The sequence below is a fragment of the Melopsittacus undulatus genome, chromosome 3 (assembly GCF_012275295.1).
Source record: "Melopsittacus undulatus isolate bMelUnd1 chromosome 3, bMelUnd1.mat.Z, whole genome shotgun sequence".
Classification (NCBI taxonomy): domain Eukaryota; kingdom Metazoa; phylum Chordata; class Aves; order Psittaciformes; family Psittaculidae; genus Melopsittacus; species Melopsittacus undulatus.
In genome coordinates, this window is record NC_047529.1 from 24,170,726 (window position 1) to 24,191,972 (window position 21,247).

Sequence of the window (21,247 nt, forward strand, 5' to 3'; positions counted from 1 at the left end):
GTTTAGATACTAGAAAGAAGTTTTTTACTGTGAGGGTGATGAGGCCCAGAGCAGCTGTGGTTGCCCAGAGAAGCTGTGGTTGCACCATCTCTGGCAGTGTTCAAGGCCAGGTTGGATGGATCTTTGAGCAATGTGGTCTAATGGAAGGTGTCCCTGCTTATGGCAGAGGGTTGGAAGTAGACGAGTTTTAAGGTCCCTTCCAACCCAAACCATTATATGATTCTGTTATTATGTGATGTTGTTGTTACATATATTTATTAATCAAGCACAGTCGATTTTAAGAGCTTAATTTGTACTGTGAATTGTATGAATGGCTGAACTGTAAATTAGCTGACTATCTATTTAGAGCCCACTCCAGCCCCTCCCATGGCCATTTGTCATGATTGGCAAAGCCAGCGTGTAGGGACAACAACAGTCTCGGAATCACGACATGTTACCTATTCTGCCAAAACCACAGTGACCTTAGCTTGGTTAGGTGTGCGGGCCTCCTCTACTTAACCCGGAAAAGGAGCACTTACAATTTGATATACATTCGGTAAACAGAACGAGCTCACCTAGCGGCGGAGAACTACAACCCCCACAATGCGCAGCGGCACGTTGGCCAATGCGAAGGCGCCCCCAGCGGGCCCGGTGCGGACTCTTCGGGCGGAGCGCCGCTCGGCCCGGCGGGATGGCCGCGGCGGTGCTGGGGCTGACGCTGGGCGGAGGAGTTTTGCTGGCCGCCTGGCGCTGGCTGCGCGGCGCGGCTCGGGCCGCCGCCGTGGGTGGGTTCTCCATGCGGGGCAAGACGGTCATCATCACGGGGGCCAACAGCGGCCTGGGCCGGGCGGCGGCGGCCGAGCTGCTGCGGATGCGGGCCCGCGTCATCATGGGCTGCCGCGACAGGGCGCGGGCCGAGCGGGCAGCCCGCGAGATCCGGGCCGAGGTGGGCGAGCGGGCGGAGGACGAGGGCGGCGGCGGCGGCGAGCTGGTGGTGCGCGAGCTGGACCTGGCCTCGCTCCGCTCCATCCGCGCCTTCTGCCACCGCGTCCTCCAGGTACGGCCGGGAGGCGGCGGGGCGCGGGCCCGGCCCGCGGGGAGAGCGGGGGTGCGGTGGAGCCATTCGCCTGCCGAGGAGGCCCCGGGGTGCTTGAGCTGGATGCTGACAGTGCGGCGGAGGGCTCCGAGCTGTGTACTAACAGCCGCTTTGCTCATCAGGCAGTCCAGGTCGGGGGTATGGGGTGTTGGAGGGTTCACTGCAGCGTTTGGAAGGAGGGTATAAGTAAATTGGCCGTGGATTAGTACCTGGAAGCATAAAGTTTATACTAGTTTGGTCTGTTATAGACCAAGCTATTCTCTTTCCTGTTCTGAAAAGGAAGCACTTGCTTCTGCGTGCGATAAATGATTGTCTTCTCTCTTAATTCATAGAATCGCAGAATGATTTGTTTGAAAGAGACCTTAAAGATCACCCAGTCCCAGCCCCCTGCCATGGGCAGAGACACCTTCCACTAGACCAGGTTGCTCAAAGCCCAGTCCTTCCTGACCTTGAACACTGCCAGGGATGGGGCAGTCACAGCTTCTCCGGGCAACCTCTGCCAGGGCCTTACCACCCTCACAGGAAATAATGTCTTCTTAATATCTCATCTAAATCTAGCCTCTTTCAATTTAAAGCCATTCCGCCTTGTCCTATCCCTCCATGCCTTTGTAAGAAGTCCCTCTCCACTTCTGTTGTATGCCCACTTTAGGTACTAGAAGGCTGCGCTAAGGTCTCCTCTGGAGCCTTCTCTTACCCAGGCTGAACAAGCCCAACTCTCTCAACTTGTCTTCACAGGAGAGGTGCTTCAGCCCTAGGATTTTAAGTTACTCTACTTTAACCTACCTTTTTCTGCTTTATATTGGTGTTACAGCTCAGCTTTGTCTCCAGAGAAATAAAAGTTAACGAATGCACTGTTCACAGCTCCAGCCTTCCTTCTGCCACCTTCTCAGACTGTCCCCCCAGGCACATTTTCTAATCTTTTCAGCGGTGCTAGCAGAGTTTAATAGATACATGTTTTTTAATATATAACATTTCTGCAGAGTTCCCAAAAACCTGAGTTTAAGGAGAACAGGTACATTGAGTTGATTCACCTGACAGAAATGCCACTAGGTGAGTTCAGCAGTGTTATTAGACACCGGTAAGCAGATGGAGGCACTGTTGGAGGCAGTATTCCTCCACTTCCATGGACAGTGTTGTTTGGGACTCTCATCTCACCACATCTAGCTACTCAAGCCATGAGACACAAAGTCATGGGAAGCCAGGCTTACTATTTCTACTGCTGCTCAGAGCAGTGCTTAAGTACTTGTCAGCATCCACTCAGGCATCCCAGGGCATTGATTTTCAAATAGCTTTTCTAAAATTTAGATATCTGGGAAAGGTCAAAGTTTTAACTTCATTAGTGGTGCACTTTGAGGTCATATTCTTTCAAATCCAGCTATAAAGTCTAGCCTTCTTTCAGTGTTCTGGGAAAATATGCATATACAAAAGGATATAACACACCCATCATAAATGCAAAAAAAGAAAGCTGTCTAACTTCTAAGTATTGCCTTTTTTTTTAGTACAAAATATCCAGACATGAATTTGTTAGCATGTCCTTGTTGGTAAAGCCAGTACAAGTGACATTTAAGCAAGAAGTGGGTGAAGAAAAAGAGAGTGCGTGTACCTGCAGAGTGCTACTGACACCTGCATTTTAACTTGAGTTTTTGAGAATAATCCCAGAAGCATCTAAATTGCAAGGGGTGTGAGTTCAAGAAAAAATTTCAAGAGTGTGCCACCCACGTTCGTGTTTTTTATCTTTAACCTTTTTGGAGCTGATTATTTGGGGATTGTTGGGTTGGTTTCTTTGGGGAGTTTTGTGAATTTTTGTGTTGAGATGAAGAATACTTAAATATAGTCAGGATGGGGAAACTGCACTCCCACCACCTCACTTAATTTGTGGGATCTTTCCTCTGCATAGCTGCAGTTGATTACATCTTGCACTCCTTTATCTCACTGCAGAAAAATACTTTGAGATGTTGGAGGGTTTTATGGAAAAATTGAGAAAATGGAAGTGAGCTCAGGAGCTACAACGGATAACATTGGCTAGCAGAGCAGTGTTTTGTGCACTCAGTTGCACTTGGGCATAGTCACTACTTGCTTCACATTGATCATATTATTTAAGATTATTTATAAGCCTTTTTATAACAGCAAGTAGTGATAGGACAATGGGTAATGGCTTTAAACTGACAAAGAGGAGATTTAGATTAGATACTAGAAAGAAGTTTTTCACTGTGAGGGTAGTGATACCCTGGCACAGGTTGCCCAGAGAAGTTGTAGATGCCCCATACCTGGCAGTGTTCAAGGCCAGGCTGGACAGGGCTTTGAGCAGTCTGGTCTAGTGGATCATATCTCTGCCGGTGGCAGGGGTGTTGGAACAGGATGATCTGAAAGGCCCCTTCAAATCCAAACCATTCTATCATTATAAAATATAAGAGTCTCAGCAAATAGCACATGTGGAACTCTTGCTTCTTGGAGTGTGAAAGTGCTGCAAAATAAATCCTTCAGTCAGATGCTGCAGAAAGTTTCTAAAGTGATGTTTTTCTCTAAAGAAGAAAGAAATGGCACTTCGATGAGCAGATCTACAGTCAGTACTTCTTCAGTCCTGCCCCGATTTAGTTATGGTAACCATTATGTCCCTTTGGGTAGAGAGAAGTGAGTGATGGTCTTTGGATCATGCCTCATGGACACAATTAAATGAAACACTAGGCAACCTCAGGTCCCACAGAAGTCAGTCTTGAGGTTGAAGTGCTTGTTTTGTGTGATCAGATGCCAGCATTGTTAACTGAATGCTAAGTGTAGATTTTGTTTTTGCACTCTAGTATTGCTGCTAATGGCAGTCAAATAAAAGGCAAATGGTACAAAATTCATCTTGAGGTTCTCTATTTTTTATCATCAGATAAAATGTTTTCCAGTGCCTGCATTGGGTTTAAAGAATGAACAGCAAAGAAAATTCATGCTGCTTTTTCTATAAAGGGAATACAAATTCACTTATGATTTGTGCATGCATAAATTTCCTGTGATACTTTCACAGTCTTTTGTCAGAGGTGAGTGAAAGTGTTGAATTCGGAGCTTCTTTAGGCAGCTTACTTTAATCTGGGTTGTGTCTTGTTTGATTGGGTTTTTTAGAAGAAGTTACTGTTTGGGTAAATTTGAGAGCTCTTAATTTTTGAGTGGATGCTGGAGCATGAAGTGCATGATATATTTCAATTACCTATACCACCCTCTCTGTTGGTTGCGTTTTGTGATTCTGAAGAGTGTATCATACCTTGTTGAGTCTGTTTTCTACCAGCCTGAACCAGAATACTGATCCATCAAATAGCATGTGCTGAGCATGTCATAAATATTTCAAGCCTCAGTATCTTAGCTATTGAGTAGACCTGTTAAGTCTCAAGTTGTATAAAACATGAATGTTAATTTTGTATGATGAGTTCTGCTCCATAGTTCTCACCAAGCAGCACAATGATGTGAAGTGATTTTAAAATAAGACAGTGTTTAAAATCATGAAAACGCTGTTTTGCGAAGTTCTTCATGACATGCTCCCAGTGAGATGATGGGTCTGCAATTTAATAGTTTCTCTTCAATCCTGAGGTTAGTTCTTTGGGCTACTGCTTTCTGTTCCACATCTGTGTCTTTTACACGTTAGACCCTTTGCCTATGGCTGAGGTATGCCATAAATTAATGTGTGTGCTTTTGCAGCACAATAAACACATACTTTTTAGAGCAAAACAAAACCCATCACAAAGATAAATTGTCACTGAATTGCTATAGAAAAAGCTGCTCCTAGAGATGCAGATGATTGTTTTCCTTGCCTGCACTGAAAGTAGATACAGACCTAGTCTCATGTACCTGTATACTGGTGGGGTTAAGTGCTCTCTTTAATGCTAATTCAACTTAGGGTTTGTGTTTTTTTCAGAAGTGCTCTAAGAGAACATCAGGAAGTTATAATTCAGAAAACTAGGAATGAAATAATTCCTAACAGTGGCCAATGAGAAATATTAAGCATAGTGGTATGTTTTGCATGACAATTCTAAAACTGAATATTTTTTTCTTTCCTGTCTAAAGGAAGAGCCAAGGCTGGATGTTCTGATAAATAACGCAGGAATATTCCAGTGTCCGTACATGAAGACAGAGGATGGTTTTGAGATGCAATTTGGTGTAAACCACTTGGGTCACTTCTTGCTCACCAACCTTCTTCTGGGCCTCCTCAAAAATTCTGCTCCAAGTAGGGTTGTTGTAGTATCCTCAAAGCTTTACAAATATGGAGAGATCAACTTTGAAGACCTGAACAGTGAAATAAGTTACAATAAAAGCTTTTGTTACAGTCGGAGTAAACTGGCTAACATCTTATTTGCAAGGGAGCTAGCCCGTCGGTTAGAAGGGACAGGAGTCACTGTCAATTCACTTCATCCTGGAATTGTCAGAACAAATCTAGGCAGATATGTGAATATTCCTTTGCTGGCTAAACCCCTATTCAACTTGGTGTCATGGGCTTTCTTCAAAACACCTCTGGAAGGAGCCCAAACAACTATTTATTTAGCCTCTTCTCCTGACGTTGAAGGTGTGTCAGGAAAATACTTTGGGGACTGCAAAGAGGAAGAACTCCTGCCCAAAGCCATGGATGATTTGCTTGCGAGAAAGTTGTGGGATATCAGTGAAGTGATGGTTGGCTTACTGAAATAAGTGCCAGGTGAATCTGCAAAAAAAAAAAATGCAGATAACTATGCAATGCATATTTGCAACAGCCTAATTCTCAGTTTGAATGGTGTGGGAATGAAGATTAGTTTGCTCAGTAAGTGTTAAACAAGGGAGTGATTTATGCTGGAACTCTGTTTTGAAATAAAGGACAATCTTTATTTAATAGACACAGGCATTCAAAAAATGTCTGAAATAAATAGAGTTTTAGGGTGTGAATATAATTTCTGATTCACTGGAAACTCATGTTTTACAAATAAAAATTAAGCAAAACTTTTGCAATACGTATGTATATTTGTCATGTTGCACTACTTGCAGTTGGGCTGGGCAACGCAGGGTACTGATGGTGAAACACTTCTATAAAAATATTTTGAAAATAGGTCCTAATAATAATATGTTGTTGTCTTTTTTTGAGCCATCACCATGAAGAATGGAGTAAAGAGTTCTACTGTTACCGTATACTGGAATTGTTCAGGCCTCAGTGCTGTTGGCAGCCTGGTGGTGCAGTGAACAAAACTGTTGGGCTACATACAGTTTAGCTGTGAAGCACAAAGGCTTTTTTTAGTGATGTCACTGTTACTCAGTATATACACTTGGTTGTGTAAACTGTGTTTTTATTTTCATGTGTGCTGAACTTGCTATTTCTTGATATGCAGACGTGCTGGGTTTCATTAAAAGTGTACTTGACAGTCTCATTATGGTTTTATAAGGCTTTGCATGTAATGAACTCTCTGCATTCAAGGTTCATAAGATTTCACCCAGAATGAAGAGAATACCCTTTTCAGTGTGTGTTTGGCTTGGCTGATAGCACTTTAACTCAGTAATGAGATAAGTCTGTATGATGCAGCTTACTGAATATTACTGAATATTCTTTTAAATAAAAAATCTTTTAAAAAAAGATTTAGCATTCATTCTTTCACTGTGAAAGACAGATCAGCAGCCAACAATTTTGACATGGTCGCTTTGCATACTAATACACCTGTTGTGAAGGGTTGGGAGAAATAGCCTCCAAATAAATACATGGGTATTATGTAAAGCTATGGCGACGTACTCTTTTTTAATTCATATGTGGATTTGTATTGATATTTATGACTTCTTATTTTGCTCTACATTTATAATATTTTCTAGCAGTTAAGATCACAGAATCATAGAATGTTTTGGATTGGAAGGGACCTTAAAGATCGTCTGGTTCCAACCCCTCTGCCATGGCAAGGACACCTTCCACTATATAAGATTGCTCAAAGTTGCTTTTAACCTGGCCTTGAACACTGCCAGGGATGGGGCAGCCACAGCTTCTCTGGGCAACCTGTGCCAGTGCCTCACCACTCTCACAGTAAACAGTTTCTTCCTATCTGCCAGCTCGAAGCTGACAGTGAAGGAATCTTCTCAGTGTGCAAGAGCAACATGCTTCTCTTTCAGCTTAAAGCCATTCCTCCTTGACCAATCCCTACCTGTCCTTGTAAAAAGTCCCTCCATACTTCTTGTAGGCGCCTTTAGGTACTGGAAGGCTGCTTTAAGGTATACAGAATAAGTGTGGAAGAACAGCTACAGGTTGGGCAGAAAAGAGATTCAGAGTAGCCCTGTGGAGAAGGACTTGGGGGTGTTGGTCAATGAGAAAATGAACATGAGCCAGCTTCAGTGTGCACTCACAGCCCAGAAAGCCAACTGTATCCTGGGCTGCAGCAAAAAGAGTGTGACCAGCAGGTTGAAGGAGATGATCCTGCCCCTCTATTTTGCTCTCATGAGACCTCACCTGGAGTATTGTGTGCTGTTCTGGTGTTTTCAACATAAAAAGGACATGGAACTGTTGGAACAAGTCCAGAGGAGGGCCATGAGGATGATCAGGGGCTGGAGCACCTCACGTATGAAGACAGGCTGAGAAAGCTGGGGCTGTTCAGCCTGCAGAAGGCTGCATGGGAGACCTCATAGCAACCTTCCAGTGTCTGGGGAGGACCTACAAAGATGCTGGGGAGGGACTCTTCATCAGGGACTGTAGTGATAGGACAGGGGGTAATGGCTTAAAACCTAAACAGGGGACATTTAGATTGGGTATAAGGAGGAAGTTCTTTACTGTGAGGGTGGTGAGGTACTGGAATGGGTTGCTCAGGGAGGAAGCTGTGAATGCTTCATCCCTAGTGGTGTTCAAGGCCAGGTTGGACAGAGCCTTGGACACAGTGAGGTGTCCCTGCCCATGGCACGGGGGTTGGAACTAGATGGTCTTAAGGTCCTTTCCAACCCTAACCTATGAGTCTATGATTCAGAATATTTTTTTACTTGGACTCTCAGCATAACTTTTGCACAGTAGACTGGATCTCATTTAGCCTTACGCTTCACAGCAAGACTGCTCTGTGTGAGTGACTTGGGTGGAGGTGGAAGGCAAGCTATGAAGTGGAGCAGGTTTTCAAGTTCTCCTAAAGTGGAGCTTTGCGCTGCTTGCTGTAAGGCACAATGTAGAGATGGGTGTCCTGTCAAAACATACTCTTGAGTGTTGAGGAAAGTCTTCTGAGTAGTGCCGGAGGGAGGTGTGTAACATGCTTAGAGAAGTTCTGTTTTGATCTGCAGTGTTGAATTTCACATATTCATTCTCAATTCTTCTATATAGCTGCATGGAGCACCTTTAAACAGCTAAAGAATTAAAAGTCCATTAAGTTCTCTGTAAAAATACAGAGAAATCAATCCAAGTTTGTCTTTTCAATACTACTATGGCAAACCTAAAGGAACTGCTGAAACATGTTACACGTCTTGCAAGGAAAGCCTTGGATGCAAAAGTGGAAGATGGAGAAGATAGCTAGTCCAAAAATACTGCGATAAAGAACTGCACCAAAACTGACTGAAGGGCAGAGAAATACATGGTTTTTTTTTCAGACTGAATGACCAGCATAATATGTGCACATGCCTTCAAAACAGCACAGGTGGGTTTGTACTGAAATAAGAGGTGTGTAATAAGAAGTCCCCAGTCATGTCGCAGGCTTGCATAACATGTAATACTTCATACATCTGCTAAGTGCTTGTTTTCATTCTCTTTTGCGATTACATTCCTGCAATCATAATTAAAGCCCTCCTTCCAGAGTAGGAGAGTGATCACATGATACCTGTAATGGAATATTAATGAATTAATAGTGCCTGAAAATAATTAGAAGGGTGGATTATTAGCAACTTATGAAAAGGTAAGCTTTTTTCAACATCTGAAATCAGTAAATTTTGTCACTTCCAAGGTTGAATGTAATTTAGCCTCTGCAGACATGAAGACTTTGATTAATCTCTTGAGACTGTTGCTAATGTTTGTTCACATGATGCCTTTGTTATTACAGAAGCATCCAGGAACTGGAGACCTTGTAGGTCAACAGATCTTGCAAAATGTAAGAGCAAAACCAAAGAAGAGCCCTTATTTCAAAAACCAGTAATGCTGACTCCATCTAGGATAGAGCCAAGCATTTTGGCAAAAGAAGTACCTTTGCTCTGCTCTGCTCTACAGGATCTTAGTAAACTCAGATATATGTTTATGGTTTGAGGACTATGTTGAATATCCCTTCTTGGAGCTGGTGGAAAATGCTGTAAGAGGAGATCAGCACCTTCATACTTCACACTAGTATAGCAGTGCCTCCAGAAAGATGTAGCAAGCTCTGTATATGATTATTATATAAACAATTTTTATGAAGAGCATTGAGCCAAAACTAGGATGCCTTCCAGATAACTTTCTGCCATCACCATCATAAGAAGACCATCATATGAACACCACTTCCCTCAAACTTACTTCCCATGAAAAATTAAACTATTAAACTAGGGTAAGAGGCATTTCCCATGAAGAATTAAACTTTAGAGCGAAAGGCAGACAGTGACTGGAGATAGCATGCAAAGCCTATGGAAATGCAGCTTCCATTGACAAGTACACAAACTGATCAGATTGCTGGCAAGTATGTTACGGATATGCAAGGGCATAGGTCTTGTTGGGGTCTGTGATGAACATAAATGTCACAAGTGAACTCCTTCCAAAGCCAAAATGTACCTTCAGTTGTCTTACATATATTGGTAGAATTTGAGCATTTGATTTTGGGTCTACCAGCAGTGCTGGGCCAGCTCTCTGTACCTGTGGCTTGGGGATTTAAAAACTGGGATGTGTGTACAGGGCACAGTGACTCCTGAGAATGTAGCCCTTGACCTTTTGCTTTTCACATGGAAAATGTCTCTGCTCTGCCATAGCTGAGAGGTGGAGGGCCACAGTAGTCATTAACTTTGACTATTTGCAGATTTTGCCCACTGGAGTCTTCAGCCAGTCTCAGCAGCAAGTGGAAATACTTCCAAGAGGTCCAATTTTGTATGGCAACAACACTGCAGACTAACTGTACTCTAAAAACTTTTTTTAAAATCAGTGTGTGAGAGTGTGTGTGTGCTGGCATGTGTGCAGGTGCATTTAATTCCTTATTTTATAAGACAGAGAGTAGAACAGTCAGTGGTTCACTGAGGAGCTGAGGCACAGAGGAGAGTGGGTTGTTAGCGTGAAGTGTTGCCTGCTGCCTGCACTGCTTTGGTACATGAATGATGAGACATCAGGCTCAGGGGCAGATCTCTTGGGCTTGAGCTCAGTGTTGGGCTTAGTGACTTAAAGTTGCCTCCAGGCAGACATACCCACTTGTCTGCTTCTGCAGCCAGAAAGCACACAGGCACAGCCCAGCAGAGGAAACATCTCCATGTAATGATCAAAATGGACCTCAAGTGCTGCAGTATGATTTATTCATCTTTGGCTGTGATGCTTTTGAAAGTGCCCCTGTAATGAACTTCCCTCATAGATAGACCAAGAGTTTAAGAAAGAAATAATTTCCTTTTTTTTAAATTTCTAAATTTCTGGCTATAACCTAGGCCTCCCTGCACACATGTAGCTATTATAGCTGAGATTTCTGCAAGTGAAATAAACTGCAGTTGATGTATTTATTTTATGTGCCCCATCTGTTTAAGTCAGGGGAGACTTCACATTAAAAAAAACCAAACAACTCGAATCTGTCACCAATTTACCTTCCTTACCTTGCCACAGAGGCCAACATCTATCCCCAGGCAAAGGGACAACCCTTCTCTTTCAGTTACTAGTCAGCACAGCAGGCAAGCTTATAAACCCAGCAGGGGTTCTCCAGTAAAAATTCTCCATCTTAATGAGATAAATGATCATTTTTTCCATGATGCAATAAAACCAGAAGTATTTAAACTCTCTTTCTTCAACAGCTGCTTGGTTTGCCTAAGCTTCCTACTAAGTGAATGCTTCACAGGCTTCAAAGCCTCAGCCCTGTGAGTGTGCGGTGTGATTATGCTTTTGCTGAAAAATGTGGATAATTCCCACTTCAAGCACACTTAATTTCTTTCCACCTAAGGCTATAAAGAAAATAAACAACTTGCAAGAGTCATGAAAATAATTTTAAAATGGGAGGCCTGTTCCCTTTTTCACATAACTTTTTCCAAACTAATCACTTAGAGAGTAATTGACTTGCAAAACGATCCAGGAGGCCTCCACAGCTGAATTATTATTTTTGATCTCTCCCAGAATGGTGCTGCTATTTCTCATAACAGAAAATGGCGACCTCCCTCTAGACTTTTTACTTACCGCTTTAGCTACCACTAGCAGCCTCACACCTGTCGTGACTGGATTCAGATCAGAGAAGTTCATTTGAATATTTAATTAATTCTGAATGTTCTATGTAACACGGAGAAAGGATTGCTTTCCTAATTGCCTGGGGGGGGGGGTTAGCTTGACCACCTAACAAGGTTGATAGCCCTTTCCTTCTCGTTTAAGAATGATTACTTCAGGTAATGTGAAAGAAACTGAACTTACCTAGGGAAGTAATAGCTTACTTCCCATGAAAGATTCAGGAGGGTGTCACATGCTTGAAATCTATAATAATCACTTTAGCAAGGTACTGAGTGTTTCTCTCCATCTGCTTCATGGCCAAAGCAGGCAGTCTGAAACTGTGGTCCCACTAAAAATTCTGGGAGTCAGACACACAAATATTTTTGATGATCTTTGTCCCCTGGCTTTAGGTTTGGCCGGTAGGACTCTCGCAGTCAGCTAGATGATGAGTCTTTCAAGCTTGAAGAATGAGGCTTTATGCACTTCTGTGTTTGAATGGCATTTTAAAAAAAAAAAAAAAAGCTTCAGAAATTATGGGGGTGAGGTGGTGGGATTGGTATTATGCATCTATCAAATGTCCTGCGACATTCTCCAGAAATGCATGTGATTTTTCCTCAGAGGAATGTCAACCCACCTCCGCAGTTGTTGGGAGTTTGTCAGTTTGCCACCTGGACTGCAGTTTGGTGATAAATGATGTTATTTCAGTTTATCTAAGTCCTGTTGCAGCTTTTGCCAACAGTAGGTCAGTCTCATTGGTCCTCCTAAGACACTGCATGACCATCTGCTCTCCAAATCCCATTTGCCCTTGAGACAAGCAATGTTAGGGGTCTTTCTAAATGCTTCAAGAAAGAGGTTGTGAACAGCATCTGCAGAAAGACAAGTGGCATGCCTGGAGGCCCAGAATCTACATGCAGTGCAACAGGTAATTTTGGTATCATTTTCTATACTCATTCACAGACAGGAACACCCTCTGCAGTGTATATGGATAGGCATTTTAGAGTTCAGTATGCCCCAAGGGCCTGTATTAAACACAGCTGATTGAAACATGGTTCAGTAGCACACATTTGCTATTCTGAAGGACCAAGATCCTACAGGTCCAGTTGAAGTCACTTATAGTTTTAGTTGTTTTGAAAATGCTTGGGAGGCAGAAAAGACCAGAGCATCCTTTTCCTTATATTCAGCCTGCCCTCCTGCAGATCTTCAGAGATCTAAATTTGTCTCAGATGCATATTCACAAATGTTGGGGAAAAAAGTAATCCTGCTTTGTGGAGGTATTTGTCCATAAAATTTTGCTGTAAGTGTAAAAAATCATAATTTATCATTTCATAGCCAGATGATATTATGAACTGATTATTATCAGCACAGCTAAGACTGGGGTCTGGCGTAGACAGAATAAGAGAGCTGTCATCTGCAGATGCAAGACAGGAAAACTGGAAAAAACTTTGGTAAGAATTATTTTGTTTCTCTTTCTGAGGTTGTTGTTCTTGTTTAGGTCTAGATACATGGTATTTTTTAAAAAAGGGTTAAAACTGCAGAAGATGTGAAAACAGTCATGTTTCAACAAAGTGGCACAGTTCCTCACAGTGGAAAACCCATAAAATGACAGGAAATGGCTTAATGTGGTAGGTGTTCATTTTTAAGGGTTCTGTTGACAGAAGTTGATGAGTGAAAATATTATATTTCATTTTTGCCTTTTGTTCAGTAAATATCAGGGAATTTTCATGCTGCCTAGAGGGACAGCTTTGTACTGTGGTGGTCTAAACTGGGATTTTTCATTAATGTAACCAATCAGAGTAGGTGGGGTTTTCTTTCTGGTTTTGTGTTGGGTTTTTTAAGAAAAATGTTGAAGTCAAAGAGAAGACCAAGAAAAAGCACCACAAAGTTTATCTTTTACTCATCTGGAAGAGTTTATTTTAAACACAGAACATTGTTTGCTGCTGTGGAAATGAAAGTGAGAGAGTTGCAGCTTTCTTCCGATGCCATCTGGCAGATAATTTACTTGCATATGGTATTCACTAATCCAAATAACCCTGTGTGTGGTAGCATTGTCTCTTTACTGATCATGCAGCTGAGTTGGCTGAACCTTAGATGGCTCACACAAGGCTATCAACAGCACAGTACAATAGAGTGTTTAAAATTAGAACCGGATTAAGGGAAGAGATATGCCAAATTCATCATGCTTATATCTTTATTAAGCATTTTCCTTACCTGGACTGAGCTTGATACTTTCTTTTTATTTGCTTCATGGTTTTATTCACTCCATTTCTACTCAGGCTTTAGCCCGTTGAAGTCAACACTTACATGTAGCCTCCAAACTCAAATGGGACCAGAGCACTGGGCATCCATCCCTAGACTAGGAGCCTTGCCCTGTTTATCACTGTGTTTTCTCCTGTAAGGTCCCTTCCTGACCTCATGAAACTTGTATTCCTGCTGGGAAGTAAGGTTGCTTCTACAAGACAGTTGCATGCTGTAACCAGTAGTTTTGTGGTTAAGGATCTATCCTAGTGCCTAACCTGAGCCAAACTTTTCTCCAGATCAGGATATTCCCATTTATCACGCAAAAGATCTAGCTACTTAGTTATTATATTAATGTTAGGTTGCCTCCTTTTGCTGTAATATGAAAGAAAGAGCCTTATTTTGGGTTAGCAAAATAAAGGTTTATGTCTTGAGTTGAAGATCACAATTTATTTAAATTTAAATTAACATTTAAATTCTAGGGAGGAGTTGGTATTCTGATGGTCTTCCGTGTTCAAGACAAATGTTGTGATTCCCTTCTTGATGTATAGGGGTTTTGAGTGATTTTTCCACAGTGTCTAACTCTGTGTGCCTTTAGGTCTTTCACTTTGACTTCAAATTCCACTCTGAATTCTAAACATCTAAAATTTAAGTACTGACTTTGCCTAATATGTAGTCACTTCTGATTTTTAGTTGGATCTGGTCACTTCAAAAAGTCAATGCTATGGTTCAATATGCAATTGTGCTTTCTGGAAGCTGGCTTTTTTATTTTTAGGTCAGTTGAAGAGTTTAAAAAGTGCTGATTTTCTTTTTACATTTATACATGAAATTAAAATATATACAGTGAAGATAGTTTTGTAGCAGAGAACGAAACAGAGAGCTCAGCTCTTTTCCTGCAGAGCAGCTGACACTTTGAACTCACTGGCTAAATCTGTATTACTAAGCATTTAATGCCAGGATCTGTTTCCAGAATCACAGGCTGAATGGGATAAGCAGGGTAAATGTTCATTTTACCATATTCTACTCAGCCCCAGAAGAGGCATGGGTACATCCAAATTGCTTGCTAAGAAGATCCTTGGCCCATGCTCACTCCTGGATGAGGCAAAGAATTGTTCCAAAAAGCGTCAGTTGGCCAGAGCTGAAACTGTGCCAAGAACTGTCCTAGCTATTAAACAGTGCAGATGCTTGAATTACAGTGCCTGGGCTGGCACCCTGTCACTTCTTAATTGAGTGGAATAAGTGTAGCAAAAAAATGCCCCCTTCCTCTCTCGAGTGTTAACAGAATAAATGTGATTTTTCAATTTATTTCCATGACATTCAGTGACCATTTGGAAAATTGAAGCATATTTTCTCTTACTAATTTTATAGCACTAAAATTCCACTGATTTTGCTGCAATTTCTACTGACCAACCCTGTAAACACTTGGAAAATTGGTATTGTTATTAATATCACCATGTCATCATGCTTTATTCATTTTCAATTTTATAACTACAGTCTGATCTCTTGGAATTGTGTCCGCTAATGGAGCACTGCACTATGGAAATCTTATTTTATCAAAACTTGTTATTCTTGGACTAGAATTCTCAGTTACGCAGTTGCACTTTATAGATCCATGGATTTTTTAAAGCCAGCAAAGGCCCTTAGATTATTTAGTCTGACTTCCCAAATGACACAAGCGATTTAATTTAACCCAGTTAGCCTTGTGTCAAGTCCAGCAACTTGTGTTTGGCTAAGGCTTATCTTCTAGAAAGATGTCCAATCTAGATCTGAATCCATCGGTAGTTGGAGAATCCATCACTTCCTTTGGCAGTACAGTCCAATGGTTATCACCCTCACTCTTAAAAATGTGTGTTTGATTCTTGCCTGAATTTGTCTGGCTTTCCTTCCCAGCTATCACCTCTCATTATGCATTTCTTTTGTGAGATGAGAGTGCTGCTGTTGCTGCTTAGTATTTTCTCCCTGTGGTGATACTTGCACATTGTAATCACTGAAATCATTGCTACATGTTTTTATTAAACTCAACAGATTGAACCTCTTTAATCTCTTACTGCAAGACCCTTTCCAAGATTTCTGATAATTTCTGTGGCTCTCCTCCACATTCTATCCAGTTTCTTACCTCTTTTGTGAAATGAGGAAACAAAACCTGGATGTAATACTCCATGCATGTTTTCCTTTATAGGCAATCCTAGTACTTCTCAGTGTACCGAGAGGGAAGAGTACTTCCCTCTGCTGCTCTAAGGCAATCACTAATTTAAATGTGCCTGAGGCTGCTTTCTGACACTGAGGCCAGCTGGAATATCACAGCCTGCATCTGTACTCTTGAACGCTCTTTATCTTTCATGATGGGGAGCCTACATCCAAAAACTTATTAGGAATGCTTCATGCCAATTCCTGACACTTCAGCTGTGTTTGGGAATTATCTGGGAAAATGCTGGCAGAAGCCAAAATCATGCCAGTGATGAAAGTATCCATCCTGTGGTACAGATGTTCAAGGATTAATGCCTAGGAACATTTCCTAGCATTTCCTTATTCAGTAGTGTAGTCTCAAGAGTTCCCAGTTATGCTCAAAGCCTCACTGACATTTTTAGCTTCACTGAAAGAATTAAAAAAGACATGTTTCTTCTATTTGATTTAGGAACCTGAGATATGTGGGCTCAACTGTCCATCTCAGGTAGGTGAAGACATTGTCAAATTAGAGACAATCATCTCCTGATTTTCATTCACCCCATTTCTCTAGATGCCTATATTTGGACAGATTCTCTGTCTGGTAGGATTTGCCTCTCCCCACCTCACCACTGGTGATAAAGGGTTCTTGGATGATCAAGAGCCCAAGAATAACTTTTCACAAAAGGACTTACTTAGATGAAATGACTCCTACTCAACTTTACTTTTGCGCAATGACTCCTACTCCTGCGGAGATGACTCCTATCTGTGGAACTTAGCATCTAAATAGCAGAGGGGTTTTCTGTAAAAAATATTACACATAGAGATAATACATTTGTGTGGATACGATACACAGGCTGTTAATTATTTTTTTTCTGACTTTTACTATAGGAATTGAACATGAAATAAAACCTCCTATCATCAGTTTTCAAAATGCAAACAGTTGTTTATACTCTTCTTTTAATGTGTTTCCCATGATGCAGCAACACTAATCAACAGATCCCACTTTACTGATCCCAAGACTGACCTGTGTCTTCATGGTGTAGACATTTTGCAGATTGAGACTCTGTTCTCACCTCTTTCCTCCCAGAAAAGGATACAAGGAGCACTGAGTGAGTAAGATAGTCTGTGCCCATGTCCTGAAAGCTCAGAGAGGATGGGTGTGTTAATTATTGTCTTCCAATCTAAAAACCATAGGAACACTTGAAATCAGCTGAATGATTTCACCACTTTAGTGGTGTGAGTTCCCAAGCTCAGAGCCCCCAGAATAGCTCAGAAGGATCCAGTTGCTCTGGTGGATGGAACAGAAAAACTTGTTACATCTCTATCCTTATTTACAAGTGGTTGAAATGAAATGCAGCAAAATGTTTTCAGTATATTCTTAAGTCCATTATCATTAGTAAACTCCTTGTCTATATGCTTGTGCATTGGTGATTTGCTTTGTAGGGGTAATTACACCAAAGGTATATCTTGGACCTTTAATTTGCCAGTTTTGTTTGTATTCATTTACAATAATTTGGAGGTATTGTACTAAAGGAGTGTAATTAAATGGTGCAAACACTATAGCAACAGGACTAAGTGATGAGCAAAATCATAACTATGTCTCACTTATTGTCCACCATGGCTTACTTTTAGCTTGTACCTTGATCATTTTGTGTGAGAACAATATCCTTTCCGCGGCAATTTTGAATCTAACTTCTTTCTCCATGCCATGAGGTGGGGTTAGCTGTCTACAGACAGGATGGGTGGACAAGACTTGGAGGCTGACTGATGCAGGTTTCCAACATTAATCTAGCAAGCTGTGCATTCTTAAATGTTTCTGTATGCTATGTCTTAGAGTTTATAGCTATATTTAATGCTGTAAAATCACAGTGTCTACAACCAGTCTAGAGAAAGCTAGGCATAATGAGTGTAGATGCACATTAGTCTGCACTATTTGGTCTTGAGACCAAGGCTGACCTTTTTATTCAACACTTTAGACGTGCCTTTTGAAATAAGGCTTGCATTAATGTCTTGTCAAGTGGAGGCTGTAAAAAACATATTCATTCTTGCTTCTGGTTGGATAAGAATTGTGGGTCATTCTTTCAATTGATTTTCACAAACAGACAGGTGCTTGTGAAGTGAGCAGTACTGTGGACAGAATATTCAAGTTGTGAATAAGAGACTTTCATATTCAGATACTGTCACCAGTGCTGGCTGTAGACTGGGCTCTGAATTATGGTAGTTTTGGACCTAATTCCTGCTCTGTTCAGTTTCCTTGCTACAGGACAGTAACTCTTCAGGAAGAGTAGAAAGGCTGGGAAGTATAATAACTATTCTAGTCATCTAAGGTAGATCTACCAGCAAACATGAATTGAGTTTCCTCTCAGCTATAAACCAGGTTTAATATTAACTTGGTGAACATGCAAAAAGCATTAGTTGATATTCTTACCTCAGAATGCACCTTTCTGTTCAGGAATAATTTGAAATGGCAGCTGATCTAGCATGAGCCAGAGCAAAGCCTGCTGCAGACATACAGTGGGGATTCATTATTACTTTTGTTAGGTTTTATTATCATCGCCTTCAGTGACACATACAGTGTTTCTTTCATCACTGTGTAAGGGGGTTAAACATTACAACAGCAGACTAATATTTCTCATCACCTGCCCATCTGGCAAGCTTTTATTGTCTAAAGTTTGTTCTGCCACCGTTGATTTCAGATTGCCACTTTTGCAGCTGAGCAAAGTGGTGAGCTTTACTTAAAACAAGGACTTCCTGGGCAAATATAACACGGTTTGTCTATTTTGGCTCTACAAATCCCTGGCAATGAAAGGCCTCTGGGAAGACTGGGCTAGCAAAAATGAAAGTGCATGCAGACGTTTATGATGCTGCTCTGTTATTTTTAATGCATTGTACATTTGGCATTTTCTTCCCTTTATAGTGGGAAATCATTTGGATATTTCTTTGAAGACTAATTTAGGAATGTTGGCAAAGGCCAGTTAGCATAACATGTGCGATTTATTATGCTAACAATGTCTGATGAAACAACAAATATGAATAATCCTGCGGAGTACAGAAAAAACAAATGCACTCTTTTAATGCTGTAACTTGATCTGATCTTGGTAGACTAAAGTTAATATATTTTGAAACAAAATATGCATGGTAAACTGTTTTCATAATATTCTAATAAAAGGGTTTCTCTTTCTCATTTTTAGTTTTTCCTCTCTCTCAATCTTCCCTTTGTTTTGTTCAAATAAAAAAATATAGAAAACATGTATTTTACCATCTGTAAAACCCTTAAATTCTTCTCAGCTGCATTAAAATGCTGTTAAAATACTGAAACTCCATTCCTTTCCAGTAGGTTCCTCTTTACCATATGCACAATAATTAATATAGCATGGAAAATGGTCCAAAATCCCATGTAATTCAGAGATGTTAATAAATTCTGTGTTTTCTTTTTTTTTTCTGGTAGGGAAACTGAGCATCTAAGCAAGTTGGAGCATCATTGCCTGAAGATGATTGAAATAGCATAAAGTAGGGCACAGTCAATAGTCAGGGAGTTAATATAGTGAGAAATCCATTTACATTGTTGACTCAGTAATTTATTTGCTGTGCTTTTGATTTGACCTCTGCCAAGAGAGAAGTAAGTTTGGTCACAGCTTTGCTGAATGTGCTGTAAGGGCTTGTATAGAATGACTAGAAGAAAATTGTGAGGGGCAGGTCATAGTTGAACTGGCTTGGAAAAAGCCTGGGAATTTCTGACTGTAAAAGTCAGACTCCTCTTCCTTTCATCTCCTTCAAATTGTGACAGGCTTACTCCAATGTACTTACCCTAGTGTACTTCACTGACAAACCCCATATGCCCACTAGTAGGCCACTGTGTACCCTTAGGGCATAATTCATTCATTTCCCTCCTCCTTAGAGAAATACTTTCTCAAGTTGCAGTCTTCCTGCTTGAAACTTTCCACTGCTCACTGGGGGAGATTCAGAAGTGTCAGTCCCATTGATTTTCCTTTTTCTGTTTGCTTGTTCCTAATTCCATTAGATAGTTTTTTTTAAAAACCCTCCTTCCTGATTGCTAACTACCAACAGGGTAGCTATTGCCATTGCACTAGAGGAAGTCATCAAATGAACCCATGTGTAAATGAATGGCATTAACCATCAAATTAACTTCCTCAGCAGTGGGAAATACTGTACTTCATTAAAGTTCCACTCCTATTGTCAATTTGCATCTAATTTACAATTCTAGTCTAGGAAATTTTGTTCCTGCTTTTTGTTAGCTAGATTAACTTTAAACACAGTACTTAAATTATGTTTTTGGGATCTTTCAGCAAGACAAACTGGCTGCCAGTTCTCTAGAAATGAGCAAACTGACTTTCTTATGAAACATGCTGTTTGCTTGAAATTTGCACTGGGGCATGGCCATGTGTTTGTACATATGCTTCAAGGATGGATCTGCTCTTTGTTCATAAATTAGAAAATTGCTTTTCATTATGAATGAATTTCCTATGAATTCATCCCAGGTTTGACATTACTTCAGGATCCATTGAGATTTCAAGGAAGAAATGGACTAATTCCCAATCCACAACGACTGGTAAACAATTTGATAACGATAATCAGCCTTTGAAGGGAACCAGAAAAAAGCCCTCACTGTATAGTTATCTGTGAGTTTTCTTTTCTCAAATGTGTTACACAAAATATGATTTTATTTCTTATGCACCTTTTTCACTTAAGAAATTCAGGTCTTCTGTTGCCTAGAAAATTCAATAAATGAATGGAGAGGCGGGAAATGAGGGCTTGAGAAATAACTGGAGGCTGGGAGATTTTCAAAGTACAGGATATTAATCAGACTGCTTTAAATGTGTTATTATCTGAGACTGAACAAATGAACATTTTGAGTAAAGAATTTTTTTTAACTTCTGTTAAACAAATAACTTATTTTCCAATAAAACACCCTGCTTCTCATGATTATAATATTTTGAAAGTGCAGAGGAAAAAACTTTTTTTGGCATTTTAAAAAGGCAGGGAGAAATTGAAAATGTCCTGTATGCCTTGAAGGGTTAATTATACATTTTGTATAAAATACATTGGCTCACGGAAATACATGTGACAGCAGCTGGATACCACTGGTGCCTTCACATATTAGAAGACATTACTCTATTTGCAAGCTGGTGCCTGGGCAATTGCAGTGAAATACCCCTGTGACTAAATTTACTTTGTGCACACTCTGCCCATTCTAACCTGGAGATCTGAAACCTACAGCTTTGGCAATAATAATAATCCAGAGACTCAGGACAGCAACCTTTTTCAGCAAGGTAATGACACACATACATAAATTCCTCTGACTGACCAAACACATAATTTTTCATTGAATTAAGGCTCGGACTACTTGGGACAGAATCAAGCTCATTTCAGTTAAAAAAATATCCTTTCATGTTTTTGTTATCACATAAGAATTTTGACTCAGATCAAGAGACAGTAGCTAATAAACATAACCCATTTTTCTTTTA

General features: G+C 40.8%; 1 protein-coding gene across 1 annotated transcript; it reads left to right on the plus strand.

The window, feature by feature from the left end:
* Positions 1-652: 652 nt before the first annotated feature.
* RDH14 (retinol dehydrogenase 14) lies at positions 653-5,763 on the plus strand. The gene is made up of 2 exons (XM_031043936.2): positions 653-1,036; positions 5,117-5,763. The coding sequence occupies exons 1-2, from the start codon at positions 671-673 to the stop codon at positions 5,732-5,734; spliced, it is 984 nt and encodes a 327-aa protein (XP_030899796.2). The 5' UTR covers positions 653-670; the 3' UTR covers positions 5,735-5,763.
* Positions 5,764-21,247: the final 15,484 nt, after the last annotated feature.